Consider the following 25,802-nt stretch of genomic DNA (forward strand, 5'->3'; position numbering starts at 1 on the left):
TAGAAGTTCTTAATTTTTAATATTTTTAAAGCACAAAAAAAAATACTGATTCAAACCTATCCATTCATAGCCATCAATATGAATGTTAAATGTACATGGTTTCAAGGAATTAGCCATCACCTCTCAACTCTAAACTTCTTCACTAAGACAGCCAGGATGCAGACATCTGTCAGCATCTCTAAAGACCACATGTACACACATGACTTCCATTTTAAAATAAAAGCATAATGTCCACAGCCAGTCAGCAGCAGTCAGTTTTATCTTAAAAACTGAAGGTTGCAGTCTTCGTTGGATCTACACGCCGTCAATGCCACTGCCCTTCACCTCTGCACCATGGCTTTCATGACCAGGCAGTTTGTGCGCTCCGTGTCCTCTTCGTCCAGGGCCTCAGCCTCGGCAAAGAAAATCATCGTCAAGCACGTGGCGGTCATCAGCAGCGGGCTGATGGGCGCCGGTATTGCCCAGGTTGCTGCCGCAACTGGCTGCACAGTAGTGTTGGTGGACCAAGCAGAGGACATCCTGGCAAAATCCAAAAAGGGAATTGAGGAAAGCCTTAAGAAAATAGCCAAGAAGTTTGCAGAAAACCCCAAGGCAGGTGGTGAATATGTGGAGAAGACCTTGAGCAGCACATCGACCAGCACGGACACAGCATCCATAGTCCACAGCACGGACCTGGTGCTGGAGGCCATCGTGGAGAACCTGAAGGTGAAGAACGAGCTCTTCAAGAGGCTGGATAAGTATGCCCAGAACACACAATCCTTGCCAGCAATACTTCCTCTTTGCAGATCACGAGCATAGCCGATGCCACCACCAGAGAGGACCACTTCACCGGACTCCACTTCTTCAATCCAGTGCCCATGATGAAGCTCGTGAAGGTCATTAAAACACCAATGACCAGCCAGAAGACATTTGAATCTCTCATAGACTTCAGCAAAACCCTGGGAAAGCATCCTGTTACTTGCAAGGACACACCTGGGTTTATTGTGAACCGTCTGCTTGTGCCATACGTCATGGAAACAGTCCAGCTGTAGGAACGAGGTGACGCTTCCAAGGAAGACATCGACGTTGCTATGAAGCTGGGAGCTGGGTACCCCATGGGCCCATTTGAGCTTCTCGATTACGTTGGGCTGGATACTGTTAAGTTCATCATGGATGGGTGGCATGAGATGGATACACAGAACCCCCTGTTTCAGTTCAGCCCGTCCTTGGACAAGATGGTTGCAGAGAATAAGCTTGGCAGGAAGACTGGAGAAGGGTATTACAAGTACAAGTGATGTGCAGGTCCTGTAGCTGCGGGAAGGCCCTGCAAGCCCGCACCAGCAGCTGCCCATGGGCCGAAGGGACGCTCTTGGGTCAGACGCACTCCCACGCAGCACAGTCCTCGATGGAGAATGAATTCCTTTTCCAGTCTGTTCCTTTCTGTGGATTTTCCAAAAAGCTTTACACCCTCAGTGCCTTGGAGCGAACATTTCTTTTGAACCTCGTCACTTTCATAAAGCATTGCCGAGCTGATTCACTCATGGAGGGGAAACCCTTCCTCCGAGGGTGCTGGGCTCCGGGCTGCACGGAGGGCCCAGGCCGTTGGCTTGTCCGGGAGGTGCTGTGAGGAGCTGCCTGCCTCTCACCTCGTGAGAAGGTCCGCTCCTGCAGCCTGGAGCCTCACCTGCCTTCTGAGCTCTAGTGTCATGTGTCTGCTCGCCTCATCATCTGGACGCGGCTGCTGACTGGGGGACCGTCTGCACCTGCTTGGTCTGCAGGAAGAGGCTCCCTTCGCACCCGAAATCTGAATGAGTATGAATGATGAGTATGATCTTTTTCTTAAGAAATCATCACTGCAGACTGTATCTACATCAGCTCTAATAAAAAACAATCTTTTAGCCCTGGCCGGTTTGGCTCAGCGGTTAGAGCATCGGCCTGCGGTCTGGAGAGACCCGGGTTCGGTTCCCGCTAAGGGCGCGTACCTCGGTTACAGTTTGTCCCCGGCCCTGGTTGGTCGTGCGGGTGGCAGCCACTCGATGTGTCCCTTCACATCGATGTTTCTCTCTCTCTCCCTTCCTCTGTCTCCCTCCCACTCTATCTGTACAAAAAATGGAAAAGTGTCCTCGGGTGAGGATAAAAAACAAACAAACAAACAAAAAACCAATCTTTTAATCTGTGAAAATTTAAATTGAAATAAATCTGTATAATTTTAAAAAATAAATAAAAAATAAAAACTGAAGGTTATCTCAACTGACCTCATTGTGTGTGTGTGTGTGTGTGTGTGTGTGTGTGTAAAATATCATGTCCTTCCTCTAAGTCAAACTCAACATAAAAACAATACAGGTGGGAAATCCAGGAAGTGTACAGATTGACAGAGAACCATATGCACTCAGCCCACACTTTACATAATGGGACCAATCCTTGACCTAAGGTTTCACAATAAAGTTTCACAAAAGCTATGGCAGAGACAGAAGTCAAGTCGCCTCCTTCCCAGAATACAGTTTCTTTACCAAACAAATCCCTATCCCAAACAACTAAACAGGGAGTCAGAACATTTTAGAAGCAAAATTTGTAGAGAAAGAAAGTTATAGTCATGAAGTAATCTGGCTCTAGTTTTCTCTTGATATTATGTCTTTTCTTTACTTACCTAGAAAATATTTTGATAACAATAAATAGTGTTTTTAGGGGTCTAAATATTTTTAATGAAATAGAAACTAAAATTGAAAAGAAAAAGCAAAACAGAATTATTTTGGTAATTTTGGACAAACTGACCCTCCCATCCAAGCTTTTATTCCAAAAATAAACAAAATTTGGTCAGAAGTGTTTCAGTTTTAGGAATGCCTGTATCATGGACTCATTTAGGGGTTTGAGAGAGGATTCCTAAGTGGAGGAGACACAAAAAGGTGGCAGAGTATGTAAAAATTACACTCACTTCCTCCCAGGAACAAATCGGAATTACAACAAAATTATACAACAAGCAGCCTAAATAACCAACTGAGGACTAGTTGAACAGAAGTCTTATAACCAAAGATTTACAGAAGGAGCCACGTTGAGACTGGTGGGAAGAGTGGAAATGTGGGAAGGGCTGGCTCTGCACACGTGTGGTGGTAGAGAATCCTGAGGGGTAACTCAGCTGCAAAGGTCCCCCATGAGGAGCAAGGGGGTCTCAATTCCATGCTGGGCTCCCAGGCCAGAGCCCCAGTGATGGGAAAAGAAACCTACATAACATCTGCTGTGAACATCAGCAGGGGTTTCATCTGCCAGGGTGAGATGGGAGACTGCTAGAAATGCAGGTACCTTCTTAAAGGGCCAACACACAAAATCTTGCTTGCATGCTTTACCCAGCAGAGGGATGGCAACTCAGAGAAGACTGGAATCATACTTGGAGAGACGGGGTTGTGTGGGCTCAGAGAGAGGGCTTAAGGGACAGCCGCCCATTTCTCTGTGCTGAATCTCTTCTCATATCACCTACAGGAGCCATCTTTCCTAGGTCAAGAGCTCCTCTCTATAAGGCATTAGCCTGGGAAGATGAATTAGGCCCACTCTCCTGCCTACCTGTGGCTGCACCCTGCCAAGCTCTCATCCTGTGGAGGAATCAGCTAGCTTCCGCTAGCCTAGTCCTGCACTCCAGTCTTTCTTGAAGGGCTCTCAAGAAGGTAAGGGCAGACTCAGGGGGTGTCGCAGATGCACATGGAGAGACTGAGCGAAGTAGTTTTAGGGAGAGGGCTAATTTTCCCTTGGACACCAGACTGATGATGCCCCCTTACAACATCTGCAAGGGGAGATGTACTAGTCCCATCCTTCTGACTCCCTGAGGTCCTACCCTGCCAAATTTGCACCCCGCAGAGGGATCTGCTGGCTGCAGCCAGCCTGGGCTCACATTTGATCTTTCTTAACAAAGTCATGAGGAAATCCAGACAAATTCAGGGGGTGCCAGAGACACACAGAGAGAGACTAAGTTGTTTGGCTCTAAGGTGAGGGCCCCCCCCCCCATGAGCCCTGACTGGCATCACTGCTCCTGTGCAGAGCCCTCCTTCCACACAATCACATCTCCATCTGTTTTAGACTGATGAATTCTACTGGCCTCACCCTGATGACTCCCTGAGATCCTGCCACACCACAACAGTCAAACAGGCCCCAGGCAGGTGACAGCTGGCCTTGGTATGCTCTGAGACTTTTACAGAATGGCCTCAGACCTGGTACTGGCACTGAGGGTGAATCAGTATCAACTTGGTGAACAACACTCACTCCTACCTGCTGACTCACTGAGAACCTGATGCAGTGCCAGAGGCTCTTTCAGTGGCAGAGCTTAACAGGCAGTCAGTAGACAGAGGCAAATCTTGGGGTGCCTTGGGCCATTTGCTGAACAGCCCCAAACTTGTTCCTGGTGGAAGCCAGCCTTGGTACACAGCTCGACCTCTCCCATGTATACCCAGGACCAACAAAGGCAGCCACAAACCATGGATCACATTTTAGCTTCTAATAGGTAGCCTAGGGACAGTCACAGGCAGTGTCTGACATTGGCCTGCCCCAGAGTCCCTCCCAAAAGGCCCCTGAACCAACACACCCAGTGGCTAGCTTCAGACCACATCAGACCATGACCCCAATACCTCAATAAGTGGCACAGCCAAAGGGAGAACTTGGCAGGCACCAGACCCTACAGGGGTGAATTCCACTTTGTGGGGTCAGTCCATGCACAGAAGCTCATACACTGTGGTTGGAGTCAATCCTCACACTCAGCCAGCCTAAGGGTCAACCCCACCCACAAATGAGCCAACAGCAATCAAGACTTAACCACAACAGGAGGGTTCACATAATCCTCATAAGAGACCTTCCTGGAGCACCTAGCTCAGGGGAGCAGAAAGACTGCACCACTGAGCCCCAGGACACCACTGCGTAAGGCCACCCTATGAAGATTGGGAGACACAGCAACCTAACTAATACACAGAAAAAAAATACAGAGGGGCAGACAAAATTAAGAGACAAAGAAACATGCCCCAAGTGAAAGAAAAGGGGAAATCGCTAGAAAAAGACCAAAATGAAATAGAGTCAGGCAATCTACCAGATATAGAGTTCAAAACAATGGTTATAAGGATACTCAAGAAACTTAGGAGAAGAACAGATGAACTCAGTGAGAATGCAAACAAAGAGATAGTAGGCATAAAAAGGTACATAGAAACCATACAAAAGAACCAGACAGAAATGAAGAATACAATTTCTGAAATGAAGAATACACTAGAAGAAATCAACAGCAGATTAGATGAAGCAAAGGAGCATATCAGCAATTTAGAAAACAAGGTAGCAGTAAACACCTAAATAAAACAGCAAAAAGGAAAAAGAATTTAAGAAAATAAGGATAGTGTAAGGGACCCCCAAGATAATATCAAGCATAGCAACATCCATATCAAGGGGTAGCCAATGGAAAAGAGAGAGACCAAGGAATTAAAAACCTTGAAGAAATAATGACTGAAAACTTTCTTAACCTGATGAAGAAAAAAGACACACAAGTTCAGGAAGCACAGACAATCCCAAACAAGAAGAACCCTCTTTATCATCATGAAAATGCCGAAGTTTAAAGACAAAGAGAGATCTTATAAGCAGCAAGAGAAAAATAGTTACCTACAAGGGAGGGACCTTCCATAAGAATATCACATGATTTCTCAACAGAAAATATGAAACAAGAAGGAACTGGCACAAACTATTCATAGTGATAAAAAGCAAGGACTTACAACCAAGACTATGCTACTCACCAGGGCTATTATTTAAGATTGAAGGAGAGCCTTGGTATGGTAGCTCAGTTGGTTAAAGCACCATCCCAAAATGCCAAGGTTGCAGGTTTGATCCCTAGTCAGGGCACACACAAAAATCAGTCACTGAATGCATAAATCAGTGAACAACAAATCAATCTCAATCTCTCCCCCACCCCCACCCCGCGGTCTCTCTCTCCTCCTTCCTCTTTCTCTATAAAATAAATTAAAATCAATAAATCAATTAGGAAGAGAAAGAAAGAGTTTCCCCGACAAGAAAAAGCTAAAGGAGGTCATCAGCAACAAATTAGTATCACAAGAAATGTTAAAGGTTCTTCTTGGGCCATTTGCTGAACAGCCCCAGACTTCCTCTTGTGGAAGCCAGCCTTGGTACACAGCTCGACCTCTTCCATGTATACCCAGGACCAACAAAGGCAGCCACAAACCATGGATCCCATGGTTTGAAGAAGAATAAAGAAAAAAAAAAGATGAACATAAGCATCTATAATAAATTGGCTATAAATACATACCTATCAATAACTTTAAATGTAAATGGATTAAATGCTTCACTCAAAGACATAGAGACCCATATATATGTTGTCCACAGGAGAGTCACTTCAGATTAAAAGACACACAGAGACTGAAAGTAAAGGGATGAAAAAAGATATTTCATAAAAATGAAAACAAACAAAAAAGCTGGGTTAGTAATACTTATATCAAACAAAATAGATATAATTTTATTTATTTATTTATTGTAATAAGTTTTTATTGAATTTTCTTATTTTTTTTAATTTTTTTATCCTCACCCGAGGACATTTTTCCATTTTTTACTCAGATAGAGCGGGAAGGAGAGAGAGGAAGAGAGAGAAACATCGATGTTGAAAGGGACACATCAAGTGGCCACCACCCACACGACCCAACCAGGGCCGGGGACAAACTGCAGCCAAGGTACATGCCTTTAGCGGGAACCGAACCCTGGTCTCTGTGGACCGCAGGCTGACGTTCTAACCGCTGAGCCAAACCGGCCAGGGCTTTATTGAGTTTTTTTAGAGAGACAGGAAGCGAGAGAGAGACAAAAACATCGATGTGAAAGAGAAACATTGATCGACTGCCTCCTGCATGGCCCCCACTGGGGATCGAGCCTGCAACCTAGGCATGTGCCCTGACTGGGAATTGAACTGGGACCTCTCAGTCCATGGGATGATGCTCAATCCATTGAGCCACACTGTCTGGGCAGACAAAATAGACTTTTAACAAAAGGCTATAATAAGAGACAATGATATATAATAATAAGAGACATAATGATAAAGTGATCAAACAGGAGGATATAAACCTTGTAAACACTTATGTACCCAACACAGGAACACCTAAATAAATAAAGCAAATATTGATGGACATAAAGAGAGAGAATGACAGTAATACAGTCATAGTTAGAGACTTTAACATCAACGAATAGACCTTCCAGACAGAAAATCAATAAGGAAATAGCGTTCTTAAATGACACACTAGATCAGACAGATTTAATTGATGTCTTTAGATCATTTCACACCAAAGCAACAGAATATACATTATTTTCAGGTGCACATGGAACATTTTCTAGGATAGACCATATGTTAGGACACAAAACAAGTCTCAATAAATTGAAGAAGACTAAAATCATATCAAGCATCTTCTCTGAACATAATCATATACAACTAAAAATCACAAGATAAACGTGAAAAACACACAAAGGCATGAAAGCTCTGTCTGGACCGCAGGCCGACACTCTAACCGCTGCCAAACCGGCCAGGACGAGACAGGAAAGCTAAATAACACATTACTAAACAATGAATGGGGTAAAAATGAGCTCAAGGAAGAAATCAAAAGATACCCTAAAACAAATAAATATGAGGATATAATGATCCAAAATCTATGGGACACAGTGAAAGCAATCCGAAGAGGGGAATTCATAGCATTACAGGCCTACCTCAAGAAACAAGAAAAGTCTCAAAGAAGCAATCTAACTTTATACTTAAAGAAACTAGAAAAAGAACAACAAATAAAGCCCAAAATGAGTAAAAGAAAGAAAATAATAAAGATCAGAGCAGACATAAACAATATAATCTAAAAATCAATACAAAAGATCAATGAAACCAAAAGCTGGTCATTTGAAAAGATAAACAATATTAAAAAAACCTTTAACCAGCCTCACCAAGAAAAAAGAGAGGACGTAAATAAATAAAATAAAAAATGAAAGAGGAGAAGTAATAACTGATACCACAGAAATACAATGGACTGTAAGAAAATATTATGAACATCTGTATGCTAACAAATTGGACAATATGTTAGAAATGAATAAATTCCTAGAAACATACACTTACAAAACTGAATCAGGAAGAATCCGAAAATTGGAATAGAGTAATTATAACTAATGAAATTGAAGCAGTAAAAAAAAAAACAAAAAACTCCCAACAAATAAAAATCCTGGACTGGATTGTTACACAGGTGACTTTTACCAAACATTCAAAGAAGAACTAACCCCTCTCCTCAAACTATTCCAAAAAATTCAAGAGTAGGAAAGACTCCCCAGCTTGTTTAAAAAGACCAGCATTATCCTAATTCCAAAACCAGACAAGGACACCACAAAGAAAGAAAATTATAGGCCAATATTCCTGATGAACATAGATGCAAAAATTCTCAACAAAATATTAGCAAACCAAATACAGGAATACATTAAAACAAATCACACAGCATGATAAAGTGTGATTTACTCCTGGGATGCAAAGTTGGTACAGTTATTGGCAAATAAATTAACATGATACACCACATTAACAAAATGAAGGATAAAAATCATATAATCATATTAATAGATGCAGAGAAAGCATTTGCCAAAACCAGCAACCATTTATGATTAAAAAATATCACCAATGTGGAAACAGAGGGAACATACCTCAACATAATAAAGGCCATATATGATAAACCCACAACTAACATCTTATTCAACACAGAAAAACTAAAACCATTTCCCTTAAGATAGGAATAAGACAGGGATGTCTACTTTCACCACTCTTTCTCAACATAGTACTGGGAGTCCTGGCCACAGCAATCAAACAAGAAGAAGAAATAGAAGGCATTCAAATTCGAAAGAAAGAAGTAAAACTGTCATTGTTTGCTGATGGCATGATACTGTACATAGAGAACCCTAAAGATTCTATTAAAAAAACTACTAGAAGTGATAAATGAATTCAGTAAAATAGCAGGATACAAAATAAATATTTATAAATCAGTTGTATTTTTTACACCAATAATGAACTATTGGAAAGGGAAACTAAAAAACAAAATCACATTTATAATTGCCTTAAATACACACACACACACACACACACACACACACACACACACACCTAGGAATAAGTTTAACCAAGGAGGTAAAAGACCTGTACTCAGAAAATTATAAGACAGAAATAAAAGAAGATACAAATATGCCCGACCGGTGTGGCTCTGTGGATTGAGCGTCGTCCCATGGACTGAGCGGTCCCAGTTTGAGTCCCAGTCAGAACACATGTCCTGGTTGCAGGCTCAATCCCCAATGGGGGGCATGCAGGAGGCAGCTGATTGATGTTTCTCTCTCACAATGATGTTTCTATCTCTCTCCCCCTTCCACTCTCTCTAAAAAAGAAATCAATAAAAATACATGTATATAAAAGAAGATAAAAATACATGGAAGCAATATTTTTTTTGATATGTCTCCTCAGGCAAGGGGAAAAAAATAAAAAAATAAATAAAAAAATGGGACCCTATCATACTAAAAATGTGTTGCACAGCAGAGAAAACCACCAACAAAAAAGAAAAGACAACCTACTGAATGAAAAAGAAATTTTCCAATGATACATCTGGTAAAGGGTTAATACCCTTTAATTTGGTTAATACCAAAATTCATAATCAGCACCAAAAAACAAACAATTGAATTTTAAAAATGGGCAGAGGACCTGAACAGAAACCTTTCCAAAGAGGACATAAGGATGGCCTAATAGACATATCAAAAGATTCTCTAAAAAAATAAAAAAATGCCCTGGCCGGTTTGGCTCAGCGGTTAGAGCGCCAGCCTGCGGTCCTGAGAGACCCGGGTTCGGTTCCCGCTAAGAGCATGAACCTTGGTTGCAGTTTGTCCCCGGCTCTGGTCAGTCGTGCGGGTGGCAGCCACTCGATGTGTCCCTTCACATCGATGTTTCTCTCTCTCTCTCTCTGTTCCTCTCTCTCCCTCCCACTCTACCTGAACAAAAAATGGAAAAATGTCCTCGGGTGAGGATAAAAAAAAAAAGATTCTCAATGTCACTAATATTCAGATAAATCAAATTAAAACCATAATGAGGTATCACCTCACACCTGTCAAAATGGCTATCATCAATAAATCAACAAACATCAAGTGCTGCAGAGGATGTGGAGAAAAGGGAACCTTGATGCACTGTTAGTGGGAATGCAGACTGGTCCAGCAACTGTGGAAAACAGTATGTAGGGTCCTAAAAAAATTAAAAATGAAACTGCCTATGACCCAGCAATTCCACTTCTGGGCATATATTCGAAGAAACACAAAACACTAATTCAAAAGAATATACGCACCCCTGTGTTCATTGCAGCATTATTTACAATAGCCAAGATATAGAAGCATGGTGATATAGAAGATTTGGTGGTACATATGTACAAAGAAATATTACTTGGCCATAAAAAAGAATGAAATCTTGCCATCAGTGACCAAATGGATGGACCTAGAAGGTAATATGCTAAGTGAAGTCAGACAGAGAAAGACAAACACTACATGATTTCACTTATGTGTGGAATTTCAAGAACAAAATAAATGAATAAACAATAGAAACAGCCTCACAGATACAGAAAACAGATTGATGGTTACCAGAGAGGAGGGTTTGGGGAGATGGGTGAAAAAGGTGAAGGGAGTAAGAAGTTACAAAATAAAGTATAGGGAATGTGGTTAACAATATTATAATAACTATGTAGGGTGCCAGGTAGGTACTAGAAATACCAGGGGGAACACTTTGTAAAGTATGATCGTCTAACCACTATGTTGTATACCTGAAACTAACAAAAAATAATACTGAATGTAAAATAAAATTAAAACACAAACTTTTAAAAAAGAGAATAGGTATAACAAGAAAAAAAAAGGTATTTAATCAATGTTGAATGAATAAAAAAATAAATCTATGTGGAAGCAGTCTCCCATCCCTACTTCGTCTCCAGATGCCGACTTCCCACATTAGTCAATACAGGGTGTCCCAAAAAATGTACACCGGTGTCTGTTGATTTTATTACATTTTGAAAATGAAGTGTATTTTAATAAACACTGGATTTATAATTATTCAAAGTTGTGTATGCATTTTTTGGGACACTATATATATATATACATATATATATATATATATATATAGAGAGAGAGAGAGAGAGAGAGAGAGAGAGAGGAGAGTCGTGCAGTTTGCAAAGCACTTCTATCATTCAGTTCTCACAATGACTCAGGCAGGGTATTGTTAACTTAACAAAGGAGGAAGCTGAGGCCCAGAGAGAACCTGTGATTTATTCTGGTCACACAACTAGTAACACCACACTCCATCCAGTTCAGCACTTCCAAATCAAAGTATTATCTCCTTTTCTCACACTGTGCTCCCTATTAAAACTGCTTCAATTTTTTTCCTAATTCAAATAATAAAAAGTAATTGCCAATAAATTGTTGTTACCCATTTACCTGCTACCAGCTATTCTAATGCTTTCTGCTCGCAGAGTTTAGAAAAGGGCCTTTCAGAGCCTCATTTGCAGAAAACTTGCCACTGAATGTTCCAGAACTGCACCCAAAGGGTTCTTGGGCAATGAAGCAAACCCATCTCTAATGCCACTGCTCAGTGTGATCTGCTTCCACTGGCTCTTGAGCCACAGGATCACTTGTACTACAGTTCTGTCCAGTGGATCATCAGACACCATGAGGAGAGAGGGACACTTCTCAGCCTGGGCTCCGAATGATAGCATGAGCCAAAGGCACTGCCAGCACTGTGCCCACCACCCACCTCCCCTACCACCACCACCCAGGCAGCCTTCCCTCCTTTCCTTATAACTGCAGCACTAACCCAGGTGTCTTCAAACACTTTTTCTTTCCTCTCCAATTCATTCTCCACCACACGCACCTCTGTGTGTACTTAGGGCCCTTGTTATTCAGTACGATACTCTAATTAGGAGGCTCAGCATCACCTGCCCACTTGTTAGAGATGCAGAATCTGGGCTCCACCCTACACCCAGGAATTATGATCTACACTGTAACAAAATCCTCTAGTAATTTATAAGAAATTAAAATTTGAGAAGCACTACTCTAGGAAAAAGGCAAAGTAAATGAACTTATTCCTTTCTGATTGCCACCCCATGCTGTCCTTGGGTACCAGATCTTCAGATCAAGTTTAAACCCTCCAGTACTAGCTGTACTTGTTGGATAGCAGTTCTTCAGGTCAAGTTCAAACCCTCCAGTACAGTCCACCTGCTCATCTATTTCTCTAGGATATCCTATTCAGCTAGTTTTTAGCAAAACAGCTTGGGCTACTTTGCACTAAAGTATGAACAGCTAACAGTGCCTGCAAACAGTGGGCTCTGAGGGAACGTTACTGAGAGAACACTGGTACCAGGAAAGTTTTAAAGTCAGGAAAAGCTGGGTTTGCATCTCAGGCCTCTCATTGATCAGCTGTGAGACTCTCAGAACCTTAAATACTCTCTGAGTTTCCATTTCTGCTCTGTAAAATGGGATAACATCTGCTTTACAGAGGGAGTAGTCACACTGCAAAGTATCTTCCACACCATGCCTGGTACATAGAAAGTGTTCTCTCTTCCTGTTGAATGAATGAGCTATAATATCAGAAACAACTGAATTTCAAAATACTGTTGATACAAATGAATACCTAGCTGGTGTCACCCCAGTCAGTGTTGCCACATAGAAGACATTTTGGAGAAGGTAAGCATTTCTTGTGACTTATAAAATTAATTTCACTGCATACCTCCTGCCTGATAACTTCTCTTGCACTAACTTATACTTCAGAGTTCTCTGATTCAAAAGTCCTTTATTTTCCTCCTTGAAAAAAAAGTGTTTAATCATCAAATTAAAATGCCAAAAATATTAGCAGTAGTGGAAATAGGTTGAGATGTTTAAACTGCAATAGATTTGTTTTTAGCACTTAAAATATCATTTTAGCAATATCATCAATGTAAAAGTTATGAACTACAATTGTTTTTATTAGTCAGTGTAACTGGTAAAATTACGTTTTACCTGATTTCTTAAAATTTCAGTTTGATTACTGACTTTACTTAAAGGAAATTAATTTGAAAAAAAATCTAAATTAAAATACATGAAAATAATTTTTAAACAACCATATTGAATATGTTGTAAGAATGAATGTTTAATTTATTAAAAGACGAAAAGTCACAAAACATGAATGAAAAAGTACATTCAACTAAAGTAAAAGTTAATATTTTTGCCAAATAAGAAACAGCATGAACCAAGCTAAAAGGCAACCTACCACCTGAGATATTTCCCAACACATATAGCCAACAAAGAAAGTCAATAAGAGGACAAATAAATCAATAATGAATATAAGCAAATAATAGGAACATACAATTCCCAGAAGAGCAAACCCATTGTCCAGTAAACATGAAGAGATTTGTAGCCTCACTAATAATCGGGGAAAATACAAATTAAACAACAAAGAAGCTACCACATTACACTCCTATAATGGGCAAAAATATTGAAGCATGACATTACCAAGTACCAGAAGGAAATAGCACGACAGGAACCCACATCCCGCTAATAGAATTGTCTAGAATAACTCACAGGGCCACTTTGGGAAGCACCCAAACACTGTCTGGCAGCTTGAGAACAGGCACTGGGAGCTGCACAGCTGGGCCTCGTTTACCCTGCAGCAGTGTTTTCCAAAGTGACTCTGAGCAATAGTGGGGCCCCTGGGAGCTTATTAGAAAGGCCAATTCTCCACCCCAGAGTAGACTTTCTGCCTTACTGGGGTGCATTTTAAGAAGTCCTCCAGCTGATTCTGACTAGTGCTCAAGCTTCAGAACCACTGCCCCAGAGAAACTCTCTCACTTGACTTCTCACCTGTTTGAACAGGGCATTGTGTCAGGATATTAGGGACATGGTCCTTGACAGTTTCTAGAAAGGCCATCTGACAGACCTTGGTTCACTAGGACAGTGTCACTGAGAGTCAAGGGACAGTGTGCTGACAGTCAGATTTCCTCAATATGTACATCTGCACAAAGAGGTACATACATACAAGAATGTAGGTATAAATATAAAACATTTAAAAGTCTAAACAGCTGCCAACAGAAGAATGGGTACAATGCTACATTATACAGCAGTTAAAATAAATGAAGTAGATATACATGAATCAGCAAGGGTAAATCTTGAAAATATAATACTGAATGAATAAAAACAAGTTGCAGAATGCCACCTATATAGTGATACTATCCAAGTTCAAACCTCACCAAAAAAATTGATGCTATTTTTAAATAAACATTTGTATGAAAACATTAGGAAGTCCATTTACTGACCTCTAGATAATGGTTATCTGTGGGTGGGAAATGAAAGGAATGGGATGGAGGAGTACAAAGAGACTTTAGTTTTTAAAAAGCTATCACACATAGGTACAGACTGACAAACCTCAGAAGAGGGGGTGTTGGGGGGGAGAGATAAACTACAGAACTTATATGCATAACCAATGGACATAGACAACAAAGCTGGGGATGGGGTGGGGGGGATAGGGAGGAGGGTGTCAATGGGGGAAAAAGGAGAAACATCTATAACAAAAACAAATTAATAAAAATAATTAAATATATATATATAAAATTTTAAAAAGCTATCACACATATGGTAAAAGGTTAATATTTGTTGGGGTAAAAGATATTGCTTATATTATTGTGTACTCTTGCATATATTTGGAGAATTTCATAATTTTACATTACAAAAGTATTTTATTATATTTGTGAATGCTAAAAAACCTTATTTCTGTACAAAAGGAAATATTTCAAAATCACAGTCTCAAGAGGTAGGGACATGGTCCTTGACAGTTTCTAGAAAGGCCCCCACCCCAGCTTTATTGAAGTATAATTGACAAATAAAAATTGTACATATTTAAGATGTATTTGATGTTTGATATACATATATATTGTGAAATTATCACCACAATCAAGCTAATTAACACATCTATCACTTCACATATTTACCTTTGTGTGTTTGTGTGTGTGTGTGTTGAGAACACTTAAGATCTACAAGAGTTAGGGCTTTTAAAGACTGAATCTTTGTGACATCTAGTGGTAGCAGAAATAGTTACAATTTAGTACAGAAAAACAACCTTGATTCAACGTATCATTAATATCTGAATTCTAGGTTTAATTAAATTGCCACAAAATTTAAAAGCCTTGTGCTTTTGCTTTTATTTGTGTTTTCAGTGGTCTGTACTTAAATATTTTTAATGAGGATGAAATTTTGGAAAAGGTTATTATCTTGCATATATTATGTGGTTCAGCCACTGGTCTCCTGAAAATGTATTGTCAGTTCTAGAGTCACCCAAATAGTGTCCCCTGCCCTGCCACCCTACTGTCTGGGCCAGTGAGAGCAGCAGGAAGAAGCTTCCCCCTTACATCCTGCTATACACCCAGCTGGCTGGGTGTCCCTCCTTACCCCAGACCTGCACTTCTGCATGATCTTTCTAAACCACATATGGCCCCCTCATTGTTCCAGGTCTCAGGCTCTTCCTACGTCCTTTAAATCTATACAATCAGCTCCCAAGTCAGTCTGTGGAAGGTGTCACATTCACCATTGTTTTATTTATATCCCTACTAAACTGAGAATGACTTGAGAATAGGAACCGTGCCTTGCACACAAGTTCCCCCTAAAAACCTAAACAGTTTTTGGCATGCACTAGGTACACAATAGATGTTCATTAAATGGATTTTCATTGCCACAGCCCAGGTTCAGACCTTTGTAACCTGAAGCCTAGACAATGGCAGTAATGTCCTAAGCCAAAACCACTTTTTTTAAAATTATTTTTTCTTTATTGACTTTAGAGAGAGAGAAAGGAAGAGGGAGAGAGAGATTGAAACATAAACAAGAGAGAACATTGGCCACCTCCTGTATGTCCCCCACTGGGGACTTGGCCCACAACCTGAGCATGTGCCCTGACCGGAAATCGAACGAGTGACCTCTTGGTGCCTGGGTCGATGCTCAACTACTGAGCCACACTGGCTGGGCCAAAACCACCTTTAATACCACCAATTAAGCATCCTAAAATTATCTCTTTGCAACATAACACCATTTTCTCATCTCCCATTCCCAATAAAGTTTTTCAATGCGCAATTCTCATTTGCAATTTCATTGTCAGCAGATGCTGTCTAAACTTCTTAGCTCAGAAATGAATATGCTTTGCAATCTGATCCAGCTTAGCATTGACTCTGCCCCTCTCTGCATCCCTGCACGGATCTGCTGTTTTCAAGAATCCTGCAGGCATTCCCACCTTTGTTTCTCTGCTCATAGGCCGCCTCCTGCCCACAATCAATTTTGTACCTTTGTTCTTTGTTTGTTTGGGGGTGGGAGTCGTTTCCATGAAACTCTAAGTGACTCATCTCCATGTACAAAGTTAGAAGCACTAACTACCAAACTGGTCATTTGGAGCCTGCACCATTATTTATCTTCACTCCTCACCTGGAACTGCTTCTCAATGGCACTGACCACTTCTGTCACCAGTGTGTGCACTCAAAACCAGCTAAACCCTATGGGACATGGTGAAAGCATGCCTGACAGGGAAGTTCACAGCATTACAGGCCTACCTCAAGAAATAAGAAACATTCCTAATAAACTATCTAATTCTACAATTTAAAAAATAGAAAGAGAACAAAAAGAAAAACACAGAATAAGTAGAAGAAATATTGCCTGGCTGGTGTGGCTCCGTGGTTGAGCGTTAACCCAGGCACCAAGAGGTCACCGATTCAGTTCCTGGTCAGAGCACATGCCCAGTGGTGGGCAAAATCCCCAGTGGGAGGCATGCGGGATGTTCTCTCTTATCAATGTTTCTATCTCTCTCTCCCTCTCCCTTCCTCTCTAAAATCAACAAAGAAAAAAACATTTCTTTAAGAAAGAAATAATAAAGATCAGAGTGAAAACAAATGACAATGAGACTAAAAAAATACAAAAGATCACTTAAGCCCTGGCTGGTTTGGCTCAGCAGTTAGAGCATCGGCCCATGAACCAATGAGTCGTGGGTTAGATTCCAATCACGGGCATGTACCTCAGTTGCAATTCATCCCCGGCCCTGGACGGGGTCACTTGGGAGGCAGCCACTCGATGTGTCCCTTTCACGTCGATGTTTCTCTCTCTCTCCCTCCCACTCTATCTGAACAAAAACTGAAAAAATGTCCTCGGGTGAGGATAAAAAAAGAAAAAAAAGATACCTAGGAATAAGTTTAACCAAGGAGGTAAAAGACCTGTACTCAGAAAACTACAGGACATTGAAAAAAGCAATAAAGGAAGATAAAAAAAAAAGTAGAAGCAGTCCGGCCAGTGTGGCTCACTGGTTGAGCGTCGACCCGTGCACCAAGAGGTCGCTGGTTCGATTCCTGGTCAGGGCATATGCCCAGGTTGTGGGCCAAGTCCCCAGTGGGGGTCATGCAGGAGGCGGCCAGTCAATGCTCTCTCTCTCATTGATTTTTTATCTCTCTCTTCCTCTCTCTCTAAAATCAATAAAAGGAAAAAATAATAATAATGAATTTAAAAAAAAGTAGAAGCGTATACCATGTTTATGGATTGGAAGAATCAACATCATTAAAATGTCCACACTACCCAAAGCAATCTATAAATTCAATGCAAATCCCCATTAAAATACCAATGGCATAGTTCATGGATCTAGAACAAATACTCCAAAAGCTTATATGGAACCAAAAAAAATCCCAAATACCCACAGCAATCTTGAAAAAAACAGCAAAGCTGGAGGGATCACAATACTAGATATCAGGTTATACTACAAAGCCATTGTAATCAAAACAGCCTGGTACTGGCACAAGAACAGGCATATACATCAATGAAACAGAACAGTGAATCCAGCAATCGACCCAAGACATGCTCATTTAATATTTGACAAAGGAGGCAAGAGCATACAATGGAGTAAGACAGTCTCTTTAATAAATGGTGTTTGGAAAACTGGACAGATGTATGCAAAAAAAAGAAATTAAACAACCAACTTACACCATACACAAGAATACACTCAAAATAGATAAAGGACTTAAATGTAAGTCATGAAAATATAAAAATTCTAGAAGAAAACATAGGCAGCCTGGCTGGTTTGGCTCAGCAATTAGTGCATTGGCCCATGGACTGAAGTGTCGCAGGTTCAATTATCGGTCAAGGGTATGTACCTGGGTTGCTAGGATCAGGGTCATACAGGAGGCAACCAATCGATGTGTCTTTCTTACATCAATGTTTTTCTCTCTCTGCTTTCCTTCCACTCTATCTAAAAATCAATGGAAAAATATACTCCAATGAGGATTAACAGCAACAAAAAAAGAAAATGTAGGCAGCAAAATCTCAGACATCTCACTTAGCAGAATTTTCACTGATACATTGCTTAGGGCAAAAATTAATAAATAGGACTACATCAAACTAAAAAGGAAACCTTCTGCACAGCAAAAGAAATCAGCATTATATTGGAAAGGAAACCCACTCTATGGGAGAATATACTTGCCAGTGATAAATTGGATAAGGAGTTAAATTCTAAAATATATAAAGTACTCATACAACTCAACAAAAGGAAGACAAACAATCCAATTTAAAAATGGGCAGAGGACCTGAATAGACACTTCTGCAAAGAGGATATACAAATGGCCAAGAAACATATGAAAAAATGCTCAATGTCACTAATCATCAGAGAGATGCAAATTAAAATGACTATTAGGTATCACCTCACACCTGCCAGAATGGCTGCCATCAATAATTCATCTAACAACAAGTACCGTCAAGGGGATGTGGAGAAAAAGGTACTCTATCTAGTACACTGCTGGTGGGAATGCAGACTGGTGTAGTCACTATAAAAAATAATATGGTGTTTCATCAAAAAATTAAAAATGAAACTTCCATTTGACCCAGTGATCCCAATTCTAGCAATATATCCTAAGAAGCCTGAAACACCAATCAGGAAGAATATATGCACCCCTCTGTTCATAGCAGTGCTATTTACAATAGCTAAGATCTGGAAACAGCCCAAGTGCCCATAGTAGATGAGTGGATTAAAAAGCTGTGGTATATTTATGCAATGGAATTCTATGCAGCTGTAAGACAGAAAGATCTCTTACCCTTTGAGATGATGTGGAAGGACCTGGAGAGTATTATGCAAAGCAAAATAAGCTAGTCAGAGAAAGACAAGTATCACATGATCTCACTTATTTGTGTAATAAACAAAATAAGCTGTCAAACAAAATAAATCCAGAAACATAGAAGTAGAGAACAGACTGACGAACCTGAGAGAAAAGGAGAGTGTGGGGTGGTGGGGTGGGGATGGGAAGATATAAACCAAAGAACTTATATGCATATATGCATAACCAATGGACAGAGACAACAGTGGGGTGAAGGCGGAAGAGGGGTGAGAGCAGGGAGAGGGTATCAATGGGGGGAAAAGGAGGGACATCTGTAATACTTTCAACAACAACAACAAGAATGAAAATGGAGTTCTCTAAGAAGAAGAAAGATAAAAAATAATAAAATGGCTGTAACTATATACCTATCAATAATTACTTTAAATAGATTAAATGCCCCAATCAAAAGACAGAGGGTGGCCCGACCAGTATGGCTCAGTGGTTGAGTGTAGACCCCTGCACCAAGAGGTCACCAGTTCAATTCCCAGTCAGGGCACATGCCCAGGTTGTGAGCCAAATCCCCCGTGGGGGGCATGCAGGAGGCAGCCGGTGGATGTTCTCTCTCATTGATGTTTCTATCTCTCTCTCTCCCTCTCCCTTCCTCTCTCTCTAAAATCAATAAAAGAAGAAGAAGAAAAAGACAGAAGGTGGCTGAATGGGTAAGAAAACAGGGCCCATGAATATGCTGCCTACAAGAGACCCACTTCAGATCGAAGACACAGATGGAAGGGATGAAAAAAGATATTTCATGCAAATGAAAATGAAACAAATATGCCAAGGTAGGCAGCAACACTTACATTAAACAAAAAGCCTTTAAAACAAAGTCTATAACAAGAAACAAAGAAGGGCCCAGCAATTCCACTTCTGGGTATTTATCTGAAGAAACCCCAAACACTAATTTGAAAAGACATATCCATACCTATCTTCTCTGCAGCGTTATTTACAATAGCCTAGATATAGAAGCAACCTGGGTGTCCATTGATAGACAAATGGATAAAGATGTGATACATATACACAATGCAATATTGCTCAGCCATAAAAAAAGGGGGAGAAATTTGACTTCCGGTCAAGATGGTGGTGTAGGTAAACGCGGTCTCGCCTCTTCCCACAATCACATCAAAATTACAACACAACCACTACACAACTATCATTCAGAACCACCTGAAATCAAGCTGAATGGGAGTCCTACAACTACGAAATAAAAGAAACAGCCATGTTGAGACCGGTAGGAAGGGCAGAGGCGGACAGGCAGGTCCCACACCTACGTGTGCAGGATAAAAATCAGAAGAACATGTCGGCTGAGAAGGTCCTCCCTGAGGAGTGAAGGGTCCTCGTCCCACACCAGGTGCCTGGTTCAGGGTCCCAGTGCCTGGAAGAGAAGGCCTCATAACTTCTGGCTGTAAAACCGGTGGGAACTGAGGCTGAGGGAGACTGAGACTGCTGGAGCCCCAGGAAGCTCCTCTTGAAGGGCCCATGCACAGACATACGCGGACTTGCTCCTTCTGAGCTCAAAAGTGAGGCAGCTGAAGGGGAGGCAGGGAAGAACTGAGCTGTTTGGCCTCAGGATGAGGGCTGGAGAGGCTTCTCCTGCACAAACGTTTAGGCAGAGGCTGATGTTCCTTTGGTGAGACCTTCTCTGGGGCAGCAGACAGCCACCATATCTGGGACTCCAGCAACCTGGCTCACACTGCTTGCTCCACCCTGGTGATTCCCTGAGACCCTGCCCCACCCAACTTTCGGGCCCACTGAGGCAGTTTCCAAAGGCTTTACAATAGGATTGGCCTGTCTTGGATCCTGCTTCAGAGTTTCCTAAAATCCCTCAAAAAAGCAGCATCTGGTCTGTGAGCCCCATACCTCTCGTTAAGTGGCCCCAGGCCTGGCACTAGAAGCAACCAGCCTTGGTTCACAACTTAGCTTTTCCTTGGCACCTCCAACCCCAGCACAACAAGCAGCCATCTTCAGATCACTTGGTAGCTTATGTCAGGTGGCCCCAGACAGAACACAGGCAGTGGCTGAACTTTCTCCAGAGCCAGCACACCCAGTGGACAGCTTCAGACCACATAGAAACATCACCACCCAAACACCTCCACAAGTGACACACTCAATGAGTGGACTCAGTGGGTACCAGAGCCCTAATAAAATAGGTCCTGCTCTGTGTGGTGGGCCTCTGCACAGCTGATCCTCCAAGGCAGTCAGAGGACAGTGGTCAGTGGGCACAGCCAGTCTTTGCAGCTGATCAGCCTGAGTAAATCCCTCCCATTGACATGCCAACAGCAATCAAGACTCAAATACACCAGAAGAGTGTACAGTCCACACTAGGGGTGCACCTCGAGGGCCCAGCTGAGGTGATCAGGAAGACTGTGTCACTGGATCCTACAGGATACCTACAACAATAGGCTACACTACAAAGCCTAGGAGATATAGCAACTCTACCTAATACATAGAAACAATCACATGGAAGAAACCAAAATGAGGAGACAAAGAGACAAATCGCAAATGAAAGACAGAAAAAAACTCCAGGAAAAGAATTAAACAAAATGAATATAAGCAATCAATAAGATGCAGAGTTCAAAACACAGGTTATAAGGTTGCTCAAGGAACTTGGTGAGACATTCAAGGAACTTAGTGAGACCTTTAAGAAACTTCAGTAAACCTCTAAGGAACTTAGTGAGGGCCTCAAGAACATAAAAAAAAGACCAGTCAGAAATGAAGGATGCACTAACTGAAATAAAGAATAATTTACAGCAAATCAATAGTACAGTAGGAAAAGTCAAGAAGCAAACCATCAATTTGGAATATAAGGAAGCAAAACACACCCAATCAGAACAGCAAAAAGAAAAAAGAATCCAAAAAAATGAGGACAGTGTAAGGAGCTTCTGGGACAATCTCAAGTGTGCCAACATTCGCATCATAGGGGTGCCAGAAGGAGAAGATCAAGAACAAGAAATTGAAAACCTAATTGAAACAATGACAGAAAACTTCCCTAACTTGGCAAAGGAAACAGACAGAAGTTCAGGAAGCACAGAGAGTCCCAAACAAGTTGAACCCAAAGAGGTCCACACGAAGACACATCATCATCAAAATGCTAAAGGTTAAATACAAAGAGAGAATCTTAAACGCAGCGAGAGAAAAGCAGTCTGTTACCTACAAAGGAGATCCCATAAGACTGTCAGCTGATTTCTCAAAAGAAACTTTGCAGGCCAGAAAGAAGTGGCAAGAGATATTCAAGGTGATGAAAAGCAACAACCTACAACCAAGATTACTCTATCCTGCAAAGCTATCATTTAGAATCAATGGACAAATCAAGAGTTTCCCAGACAAGAAAAAGCTAAAGGAGTTCATCACCACCAAAACTGTATTACATGAAATGTTGAAGGGTCTTCCTGGAAGCGAAGAACAAAAATATGAACAATAAAATGGAATCTACAAACAAAATGAGCAAGCAGAACAGAAACAGACTCATAGATACAGAGAACTTTTTGATTCTTGACAGATGGGCGGGGGCTAGGGGGATGGGTGAAAAAGATAAAGAAATTAAGAAGTACAAATGGGTTATTAGATTGGTGAACCTCAAAGAGAAGGGGGGGAGGGAGGGCTGGATGAGATAAACCACAGAACTTCTATGCACATATGCATAACCAATGGACACCGACAACAGTGTGAAGAAGGCAGGAGGGAGGCAGGATTGGGGAGGAGGGGGTCAATGGGGAAAAAAAGGGGGGACATCTGTAAACATTCAACAAAAAAGATGAGTTTAAAAAAATAAATTAAATCAGGTATAAAAAAAAAAGAGTGAAATTTTACCATTTGTGACAAAATGTATAGACCTGGAGGATATTATGTTAAATGAAATCAAACAGAGAAAGACAAATACCATAATTTCATTTACATGTGGGATCTAAAAACAAAACAAATAAGACAAAACAGAAACAAATTCAGATACAGAGAACATTTTGATGGTTGCCAGTTGGGAGGGGGATTAAGATAGGTGGGGTATGGTCGGTGTGGCTCAGTGGTTGAGCGTAGACCCATGCACCAAGAGGTCGCTGGTTCAATTCCCGGTCAGAGCACATGCCCAGGCTACGGGCCCAACCCCCAGTAGGGGGCAGGCAGGAGGTGGCCAATCTATGTTCTCTCTCATCGATGTTTCTCTCTCTCTCTCTCTCTCTCTCCCTTCCTCTCTCTAAAATCAATAAAAATGGAAAATAATTTTAAAAAAGAAAAAAGAAAAAGATGGGTGGGAAAGGGGTAGGGCTTAAGAAGCACAAATTCTGCCTGGCCAGTGTGGTTCAGTGGATTGAGCGTTGTCCCTTGGACTGAGAGGTCCCAGTTCGATTCCTGGTCAGGACACGTGCCCAGGTTGTGAGCTTGATCCCTAGTGGGGGGCATGCAGGAGGCAGTCGATCAATGTTTCTCTCACATTGATGTTTCTATCTCTTCCTTCCTCTCTTTCTAAAAAAAAATCAATAAAAACATACTTAAAAACAAACAAACAAACAAAGAAGGCCCAGCTGGTGTGGCTCAGTGGGTGAGCATCGACCCATGCACCAAGAGGTTGCTGGTTTGATCCCCGGTCAGGACACATGCCCAGGTTGTGGGCCAAACCCCCTAGTGGAGGGTATGTAGGAGGCAGCCAATCGATGTTCTCTCTCAACAATGTTTCTATTTTTCTCTCCCTCTCCCTTCCTCTCTAAAATCAATCAATAAATTTAAAAAAACATTTTTAAAAGAAGTAAAAATTCACAATCACAGAATAGTCATGGGGACATCAGGTATAGCATAAGGAATATAGTCAATAATGTAAAAACTATGTATGGTGTCAGATGGGTACGAGACTTACCAGGGGGATCACTTCATAAGTTGAGTCTAATCACTATGTTGTACCCCTGAAACTAATATAATATTGTATGTCAAATGTAATTGAAAACAAATTTTTAAATTTTAATACGTATTTCAAAGCTCTAAAAAGTAACAAGAGTATGGCCCTGGCATAAAAATCGAGAGATTAAAGAAGCACAGCTCGGAAAGAGGCTAATTACATGGGAAGCTAGAAAGGTTTCAGAAGAGTTAGCTGTGTGATGTGCTGAGGAGGCTGAATTCTAGGCCCAGGGACCTCCGGTTTTTCCCCTGCTCCCTTGTCCCCAAAGATCTCTGCATTCCAGCTGTGGGGTGGCTACACCAGGGCCTGCTGGACATAAAAGGAACTTGCAGCCTGGGTCAGTGGACCAGTGTGGACAGTGGCTGATGACCAGAGGGGCCTCCCTGATGTGCTGGCTCACGTGGAACCTCAGAACAGGAAAAACAAACAGTTTTATAATTCTCAAATTGAAGAAACCTTGTAATGACCAAGACTGAATTTCCCATTAGTCTTGTGGGATGTGTGCTTTAAATCTAATGCAAATTAATTTTCTTATAACTAAGCAGATGCTTTCTTTATTCACAAGATATTTTTTTCATACAAACAAAAATGTGGATCCCTGGCCAGTTTGGCTCAGCGGTTAGAGCATCAGCCCGCGGACCAGAGAGTCCCAGGTTCGGTTCCGGCTAAGGCAGTGGTTCTCAACCTACCTAATGCTGCGATCATTTAATACAGTTCCTCATGTTGTGGTGACCCCCAACCATAAAATTATTTTCGTTGCTACTTCATAACTGTAATTTTGCTACTGTTATGTCTTAGGCGACCCCTGTGAAAGGGTCATTCAACCCTCAAAGGGGTCGCGACCCACAGGCTGAGAACCACTGCTAAGGGCACGTGCCTCGGTGGCGGTTCTTCCCTGGCTAGAGGTCCTGCGGGTGGCGACCAGTCAGTGTGTCTCTCTTGCATCAATGTTTCTCTCTCTTCCTCTCGCGCACGCGCCCTCTGTCTGAAGATAAATGCAAAAATGTCCTCAGGTGAGGATAAAAAAATAAAGAAAGAAAAAAATTTTTTTTTAATGTAGGAATTAAAGGGTAATAAAATTGCTACTTCTGGTCTTACTCCCTAGCCTGAGAAACAGATTATTATCAGTACCTCCACACTCATTATGTACCCCTGATCCACCTAGGAAACATTATTCTGAATTTTATGTTAATGATTCTTTTAGCACATAAATGTATCCCCAAGTAAAATATTTAGCTTTTGCATGTTTTTTCACTTTTTATAAATAGAGTAATATAGTAGCTTTTTTTTTTCCATTCAGCTTTATCTTTTTGAGCTTCAGTTATGATACTGCTGCTGGTATGAGTGTAACACAATTTAATTACCCATACTTCTGCTAATAAAGACTCAGATGATTGTCAGGTTTGGGCTATTAGGAACAATGTTCCTATGAATATTCTCATAGGTGTCTTTCCGTGCACACATGTAAAAGCTTCTCCAGTATACACACTTTCAAATGTGTTTGTGATCAACATTCCTAGGTAATACCTAACTCTTTTCCAAACTGGCTTTACCAGTTCATATCCCTGACAGCAACGTATGTGAACTCCCATGCATCTACCTCCTTAGAGGATTTGAGGTCAGACTTTTAACCTGAAAAAAAAATTTTTAAACAGCCTCTTCCTGGCATTTATGTTTCCATACCCATATCCTTTCTTAAGGAACAGAAAAGACTCCTAATGTAGAATTGGAAGAGTTTTATAAAGGAAGCAAAGTTCCCCCTAAAGTTC

General features: G+C 41.2%; 1 protein-coding gene and 1 pseudogene across 1 annotated transcript in view; one reads left to right on the plus strand and one right to left on the minus strand.

Annotated features, from left to right (window-relative positions):
- Positions 1-333: 333 nt before the first annotated feature.
- LOC118632577 lies at positions 334-1,274 on the plus strand (annotated as a pseudogene).
- A 5,004-nt stretch (positions 1,275-6,278) lies between these two features.
- DYDC1 (DPY30 domain containing 1) overlaps positions 6,279-25,802 on the minus strand; it is a 39,866-nt gene continuing 20,342 nt past the window's right edge. The window contains exon 6 of the mRNA XM_036265531.1: positions 6,279-6,366. Coding sequence (XP_036121424.1) covers positions 6,349-6,366 — 18 coding nt within the window. The 3' untranslated portion in view covers positions 6,279-6,348. The remainder of the gene's footprint in view (positions 6,367-25,802) is intronic.

This window comes from Molossus molossus, unplaced genomic scaffold (assembly GCF_014108415.1).
Source record: "Molossus molossus isolate mMolMol1 unplaced genomic scaffold, mMolMol1.p scaffold_m16_p_17, whole genome shotgun sequence".
In the NCBI taxonomy this organism is placed as follows: domain Eukaryota; kingdom Metazoa; phylum Chordata; class Mammalia; order Chiroptera; family Molossidae; genus Molossus; species Molossus molossus.